The following is an 8,087-nucleotide window of genomic DNA, read 5'->3' as shown; positions in this document are numbered from 1 at the left end:
CATCACAGCCTGGTGCTGTTTCCTTATCTGGTGATAATTTAATCCCATCTATTCTTACCATGCAGATGAGCCATCCAGGGTCAAGCTATCCATCCTTGGCAGCCAGTTTGGTGACTACATCAATGCAAACTACATTCCGGTGACTCTTGAACCATATTTGGTCCTTCCTCTATGTCCTTGCCTATGTCAATAGTTGGCAGTGAAGTTGATGTGAAACTGAGAGCTCTGTGGTGTGGCTTTGCAGGGGGCGAACTCCAGGAAGGAGTTCATCGCAAGCCAGGGTCCTCTGCCTGCCACAGTGAATGACTTCTGGAGGATGATCTGGGAGAAGAACATCAGGACTATAGTGATGCTGACCAGGTGCAACGAGCAGGGACGAGTGAGTTCAAAAACACACTGCAAACACACATGAATAAACACACACAGATGACACAACAAATTAGGCTCTGGGCAATAGCTGTAGGGGTGGGAGACTGGGGACAAACCACTGAACCACCTCGAGTGGTAAAAAACTAAATGCAGAGAGTCAGAGAGATGAAGTAAACTTAAAGACTTAGGGTATGAAGGGTATAAAACAGGCAACCGTTCCAAAAGCACAAACAATTCTCAACATCCGTTTACACACAAAAGGTCCAAAAACACCAGAAAGATTCTCCAGAAATTTGAAATTTCAAAGAAGACAAAGAACTCACTAACGAGACAAGAAAAACAACCTCTATAAATATCCCAAAGAATACATAAGGAACAGTTGAAAACACCCAATCACAAGGCACAGGTGATAACATCAGGTGATAACATCCGGGTTACGTAATGCTAGCGTTGGTGTAGCAACTGTCACTCAAGAGTCGTTCGAAAGCCAATATTACATCACCCGGGCTCTTTTTGGCGCCCGGTCACTTTTTGCCATGACAGAACCATCAACACCAAGGAGAGACATAATACAAAACTAACAAAAAGGTACAAATGAGGACATCTATTGGCAAAAAATGGTCAAGACACTGTTTTACATAACAACAAATGACTGACAATCACATTTTTAAACAACATAACTACGATGAACTGGTCATTTACATTGTGTAAACCAGGGGTTTTCAACTGGTTTTGTCCCAGGGACCACCATTCTGACCAGAAAGTAATCCGTGGCCCACTGATGTGCCAGTGATTCCCAAAACATTTTACAGTCCCGTACCCTTCTTTTTCATGTTTGTAACCGCCGCCACGCCCCCTCCCCCCGCACACATATTCTGCCTATAATACTTGTCAGTGTAATTTCTTCGCTGAATATGGGTCTACATCAGTATTTTGGGCAATGCGACCTGGCTATTCAGACATAAATATGTCGACGGGCCGAGGTATATTTATAAAAATAAAAAAAGTCAATGGTGAACTGATCAACATAGGCTCATGTCGCGGACCCCCTGCAATGCCGTCGCGGACCACCAGGGGGCCACGGAACCCTGGTTGAAAACCCCTGGTGTAAACTGTAACAGAATTAGCCCCCTCTCTTCTCTAGGTGAAATGTGAACAGTACTGGCCGGCTGAGAGTAAGCACTACAACAACATCATCGTCAAGACAACTTCTGAAATCACTCTTGATGACTGGGCCCTGAGAGACTTTGAAGTCAAAAATGTGAGTTCCTCCTAATGCGTGCAGATTTAGATTTGAATAAAGTAAAGTTATTAAAATACATAAATAAATACAACATAAAGACAAAGACTTATGAAGAGTTATGTTATGTCTATCCATCCCAACCATATTCAATGGCTCAGTGAAAATGGTAATATGTGCCTGATTCCAGGTGAAGAACGCAGAAACTGTGCGCCACCTCCACTTCACGGCCTGGCCTGATCACGGCGTCCCTGAGAGCACTGAGCTCCTGATTAACTTCTGCCACCTCGTGAGGGAGCACATGGACCAGTACTCCCTCCACTCCCCCACCGTGGTGCACTGCAGGTGGGTCTCATAGACCCACATGACTCAGACAGCGGGCATAACTCAGCGATGCTACTGCATACTGCATTTTAAAATAGAATAGTGGGAGAAGAATCTACAGTATGCAGCCAGGCTTCATGCATCAATTTATTCATCCATTTTTCTCATTTTTGGCTCCAGCGATCTGCTGTGCTACATATTCACAACCTACCTACACCAGACATTACTGTAGAGCCTTCTGGAGGTGTTGTAGGTCTAATTCAACGAAACACTGATGAAGGAAGGTGCCTGCTTGAAAACCTCAGTGAAATGCTCACAAAGGCAGCTTTGTTATTGTTGTTGTATCCTGCTGCTCAGGTTCTATGTTTGGGCATGTTGTTGTGTTTAGCACTTGTGGGCTACAGACAGCACATTTGGCAACATGCAACGTGTGTTGTGGCTGTCACCATCCAGTTGTGAATTGGTATTGTGTCCTGCTGCGCAGGATCTATGGTTGGGCAGTTGCTATATTAGTTACATAAGGTTGCTTGGTATGAGTACTTGCATGTGACAGTGAGAGATTTGACTGCTGTGGGAAGTCCCATATCAATATTTTCAGGAATTTAACATCTCTTCCTGTGTATGAGTAAAACATCTGAGCCAGTGCTACCATTTACAGACATTTTTCAATTGTAACTGTGTTTTCTGTTTTTCTGCACCTTCCTCAGTGGTGGAGTGAATCGGACAGGAACCTTCATTGCCATCGATCGCATTATCTTCCAGATTGAGCGTGAACGCATGGTGGATGTATTTGGCATCGTCTATGACATGCGTATGCACTGATGGTAATTAGTTTTATACCATATATTGAAGATTCAGTCTTAGGTTTGATCAGTCAGGATTCAGGTTTATTCTTGAAGAATGGCGGCCGACCATTTGTGAGACAGAGACTTTCAGATCCATCCTCCCTCACAGAACTTCACCTCAGCATATCTGATATTTAACAGTCTGTTAAATACACTGACATTAAGGGGTGTTACCGTCTAGTCAAATGGGCCATGCATGCAGGGTTCTTTGTCTCGACCTGGGGGGGAGGTGAGACCAATGTCGCACCTCACTCCCCTGGTCAAAATCAAGTATATTCACCCTGGAACTGTTTACATGCTAGTTAAGTCCAAATAAAAGTAACAATTAGAACTAGGTATAATATCATTGACTTATTGACTATGGCATATTCTTATGACCTATGCTGGTCCCTTCATTCCCCCTTTTTAAGACTGTATGTCTTAAACATCAGATCATTTAACTATTTTCTTTTTCTTGAGTGAGTGGCTTTGTTCAGTCTTTGTCTCATAAATGTGGCATTCTCTCACGAGGGAAGGCGAAACCCATGTTACAGAGTGCCCCACGCTTTTTCGCCAATTGTGTGGACCTCTGTTTTAGGGACAAATTCCTTCCCGATGTTATGTCAACATAACCATCCTATTTTAGCCGTGAGAGCAGAGAAATATAACAGAAGTAATACATATATGTACATGGTACCCATTCGGAAAATGCAGTTTACAAGCGGTGAGAACACAGAACAAACTTAATTACACATCTTAACTCTAAGGTAAACTAAGCTAAAAATGAAATGTTAGGATTAAACAATAGTAGAGAAGATAACGGATTATGGGAGATACATTATAGTGTCACAACATCTTAAAACATTTCCTTTCTGGTTACTGAGGGGTACATGACATGGAGCATTACTTTATTGTAATGTGGGTTGACGGTAATACGGTTAAGTGTGTGTCTCTGTGTGTGTGTGTTCGTGTGTGTATGTGTGTGTGTGTTGACACTTGTCTCAGTTGTTTGCCTCCTATGGTCTTCTCTGTGTCTTGTGGCTTGCCTTTGTTTTAAAGCAAGGGTTGACTTTCCTTGGGAGGGGGTAGGACGTGTGTGTGTGTTTGTGCGTGTTAGTGTGTGTGTGTGTGTGTGTGTGTGTGTGTGTGTGTCTGTGACGCTTGGCTTGTCTCAGTTGTTCCCCTCCATATGGGGTCATTCCACCTTCGGCAATTTCCTGATATGCTGTTTCGTCAAAGTTCTTGGGTGGGGGTGGGCTATTGTTTCAGGTGTTGCCGTGCTTCCTTGGAGTTGATCGGCTATGATGGTTGAAGGTGTGATGTTTTGTTCAAACAGTCCTGCGGGTTCCAGAGGTGTTGATCTGGGTTAATGGCTGAGGGTTCCGTGGAGTTTCCAATGGTCGTGCTCCTCCCCCTTTCGACATCTTGGCGAGATGCTGCATGGGGCTGATGTCCTTCATCTGCTATTCTCCAAATTCCTAAAAAACTGACTGTAACAAGATCTCAGACAAAGATAATACTGGATCGCATCTCCATGAGGCAGGAAGCCTGTTAGCATACTCAACACATCAGACAATAGACATTTGGTATTGGGTGTGAAAGACGGCAGACAGCTTAATCTCAGACAAAAGCAGGTTTGCTTAAATCTCACAAGAGACATCACATCATCCTGTTATCTGCAAGGTTTGGGCATTTAAAAACCACAGACCCATACTAACCAAATAAAGAACTGAGAGTGGGGATTTTGAAAGAAGTTGAATGTTTGAAAGAAATGGAATGATTGAAAGAAAGAAAACGTTTTTAAATCTCCTTCAATTCAAACAATTTCACTTAAAGACAAAGTCAGTGGTCAAATGTAGGTTAAACAGTCCTGTAAGTTCATTCATTCATTCATACGACGGCTGGCCAGCCTACAGGCATACACACACATTCATTCGCTTGTTCAGGAGACAGGTGTGTCCATCCCTAAGAGAAAGGAATCAATCTGTTTACAGAGTTACAGTTAGTTAGTTAGTTACAAAATTATCTCATGAAATCCATTTTTATCCAGATTCCAATGGCACTTGAATGCCAAACCATTTAAGGCAGTCCTTAATTAATTCAGTGCTCCTGGATCATTTGATGAAGTCAGAAATTCAGCAGCTAAACCTGTTTTGAGAAAAAACACATTTTGCAGTTATCATCTTATTAAGGTCAATTCTCTCTGAAGCTCAACACCTCCCCCTTTTGATCTAACAGCAGTCGTCTGCTGCTGTGAGATCACGTACGGTTTCCGAAAAAAAAAAAAAAAAAAAACATCTTATTTTCCATGTACCTTAAACCCATACACTAAGGATGAAGACTTTGTTCCGTTAAAAATACGCTTACAATTATTCATAATTGTAACACTTCATACAATGATTTTAGCATGAATTAAGAAAATCAATGTGTATGCAAAACAAATGCTTAAAGTTTGTCTTGCTATGTGGCTTTAGTGTGGTTCACTTCAGCTTAATGGGCCATCAAGGTCACAGGTGCGGCTGTGCCTGAAGTGTGAATTAAGTGGTATGCGTGAGAGCTGTCTAACTATTGTGTGAACAGACACAGTTTAACATTTAGCAGTCTAACATCTGACTTTATCAAAAGCATTGTGAAATCTGGACTTAAAGGAATCCTATGTCTTGAATCATGACTAGTCAAATCCAAGAACTGAATCTCCACAATCTAATGTAAATAATTTACAAATTGACTTAGAACAATCTCTAAATTGAAATATTAAAAAAAAAAAATGCTGAAGATTTTCCAAACACTCGTTATGACCACAAAACTTCTATCCTCTTGGGAACAATATCTGAGCGTGGCAGAAACTAGATTTTCACAAATGATCCAACCCACAGCTCAGACTGTGCTGAATCAGATGTCTGCTACTCTCTAAACAGAGCAGGCTCAAGAGTGTAGCTTCTCCCAAGGGAGAACTACTCAACACTCTGATGTGAATATGGAGCTGAAGGCTCACACACTCGAATTAAGCTTTAGCTTGCCCATGGTGAACTTGCTAGTGCAAAGACTCAATTCCGTCTGAGAATTCCAATCTCAAGACTGTTACTACGATCTACGGCACATATTTTCCCAAGATTAAGAAAGTTTACTCACCAAAGTGTTGTGTCAACCCAGGGTGAAGAGACATCTTACAGCAAACTCGAATCAGCAAATACAAGAACATCTCTTTTGGTGAGGACCTCCAATTGATGGTAATTAGTTTTATACCATATATTGAAGATTCAGTCTTAGGTTTGATCAGTCAGGATTCAGGTTTATTCTTGGAGAATGGCGGCCGACCATTTGTGAGACAGAGACTTTCAGATCCATCCTCCCTCACAGAACTTCACCTCAGCATATCTGACTTGTTCCTTGGGGAACAGTCTGTTAAATACACTGACATTAAGGGGTGTTACCGTCTAGTCAAATGGGCCATGCATGCAGGGTTCTTTGTCTCGACCTGGGGTGAGACCAATGTCGCACCTCACTCCCCTGGTCAAAATCAAGTATATTCACCCTGGAACTGTTTACATGCTAGTTAAGTCCAAATAAAAGTAACAATTAGAACTAGGTATAATATCATTGACTTATTGACTATGGCATATTCTTATGACCTATGCTGGTCCCTTCAGCACCGGCCATTCATGGTAAAGACAAAGGTGAGGGACACCCAGCCAGTCAAACACAGACAGTGGGATTTATTTGAAAAGCTTATTTACACAGTTGTTATGACAGTGGGATATACCTAACCTGACCCCGATATGTTTCACGCTAAGCTGCCTAGCATGTTGCATAGTTGAACATGAAGATCTAGTTGATTAAGAAGATTGTGCTTTGTTTTGTCTACAGTGCCATTATGTGTTCCTGAACCAATGTGCTTTGGACGTCATAAGGTCAAAGATGGGCACCAATGAGAATCTGACCTACCAAAACACAGAAGCAACCCACATTTATGAAGCTATTAAGGCAGGTTGACTTCAACAAATTCAACAAATGCTCAAAGTAACAAAGCACAAAAGTGTGCACAAATGTTTGTGTGTGTTTGTCTCTTTGTATCTTTATAGTACAAATGTAGGCCAGGTGTGTATTTACCTTGTAAGACAATGTAGGACTGTCTGCCGAGCTGTAGGCTTAAGTAGGCTTTTCCTTTTGCTTGTGTCGAGGGTACACCGTATGTAGCCATAATATCTATGCACTGATTTTCCTAATAACTGATTGCTGAGATTTTTCCTTAGTAGTGTTAGAGTTATTTCCAGTAACAACACACCACACCACCGCCAACACACCACATCACTATTATTATTTAAATGCATTCCACTCTAGTTTAAAGGGATAAACCCACTGGAGCATGATATGTACATCTTTAATCAGTGTATGAGTAATTTATCAGAACATTATCATAGTTAGTAATTTATCAGATTTTGTATTTCTTTTAAATATTTTTTCTTCTCTTCAATATTTTGCCCTTGACCAAACAAGTTTACCATGTTATTAACTATATTTCTGCTGTATTTAAATGTTTGTTATCAGTGGTGGAACATATCTAATTTGGCTACTTTTACTCACTGTACTTAAAGGGAAACTTCTTATTTGATCCAAATGTATTAAATCACATCAATAACTGTGAAGAAACTGTAGACAATTATCTTGATCTTCCGGTCTCTGATGAAGCACCCTACTCAGTGTCTGCAGTTGATTTTCTAAGGGAGGCGCTCTCCTTTGAGTACCCACTCCAGCACCACATGGTACAGGCCAATGGACTACAGGCACTGAATGGGGTGATATGTCAGAGACCAGAAGAAGAGAAAGCTCAAACACTGACTGTACAAACAGTCATTTTCTTGCTTCTTTCTCCACTAGCTGCAGCCACTGGCGCCTGCAGCTGTAATGTTGTGCGCACTGTGCATCATTTTTTTTAAATGATTTTGTTAGAAAAAAAAATTACATTCTATCTTGAAAATAAAATTGTGACAACAGCAGATTGTGTCTTTGAATTCGTTTTTGTTGAATAATGTGATTGAAAGGGAGATGGATTTTTTGGCTGCATCCACTGTGTCCACTCAAATACATTTGAAGGATGATGATTGGTGTTAACGTCACTGGCAATAGGCCTAGAATCCATGGGTCCCCAAAGGTGCAATATGCAACAAAACAATGTATAATAATAATAATAATCACAATTCCCTCTCTTAGATTTGTCGACTCATATTATGTTTATCAACTTGTGACAAGTTCTGTCACACTAAGAGACACACACACATACACACATACACAGACACACACACACTCACAGACTGTCCAAAAACACAAAA

At 41.2% G+C, this 8,087-nt stretch overlaps 1 protein-coding gene across 1 annotated transcript in view; it reads left to right on the top strand.

Annotated features, from left to right (window-relative positions):
* LOC105891638 (receptor-type tyrosine-protein phosphatase eta-like) overlaps positions 1-1,652 on the top strand; it is a 5,654-nt gene extending 4,002 nt beyond the window's left edge. Inside the window, exons 2-4 of the mRNA XM_031563667.2 lie at positions 66-139; positions 245-379; positions 1,514-1,652. Coding sequence (XP_031419527.1) covers positions 66-139; positions 245-379; positions 1,514-1,645 — 341 coding nt within the window. The 3' untranslated portion in view covers positions 1,646-1,652. The remainder of the gene's footprint in view (positions 1-65; positions 140-244; positions 380-1,513) is intronic.
* The last annotated feature ends 6,435 nt before the right edge of the window (positions 1,653-8,087 follow it).

This window comes from Clupea harengus, chromosome 3 (genome assembly GCF_900700415.2).
Source record: "Clupea harengus chromosome 3, Ch_v2.0.2, whole genome shotgun sequence".
Lineage (NCBI taxonomy): Eukaryota > Metazoa > Chordata > Actinopteri > Clupeiformes > Clupeidae > Clupea > Clupea harengus.
This window is presented reverse-complemented; position numbering and strand designations above follow the sequence as displayed.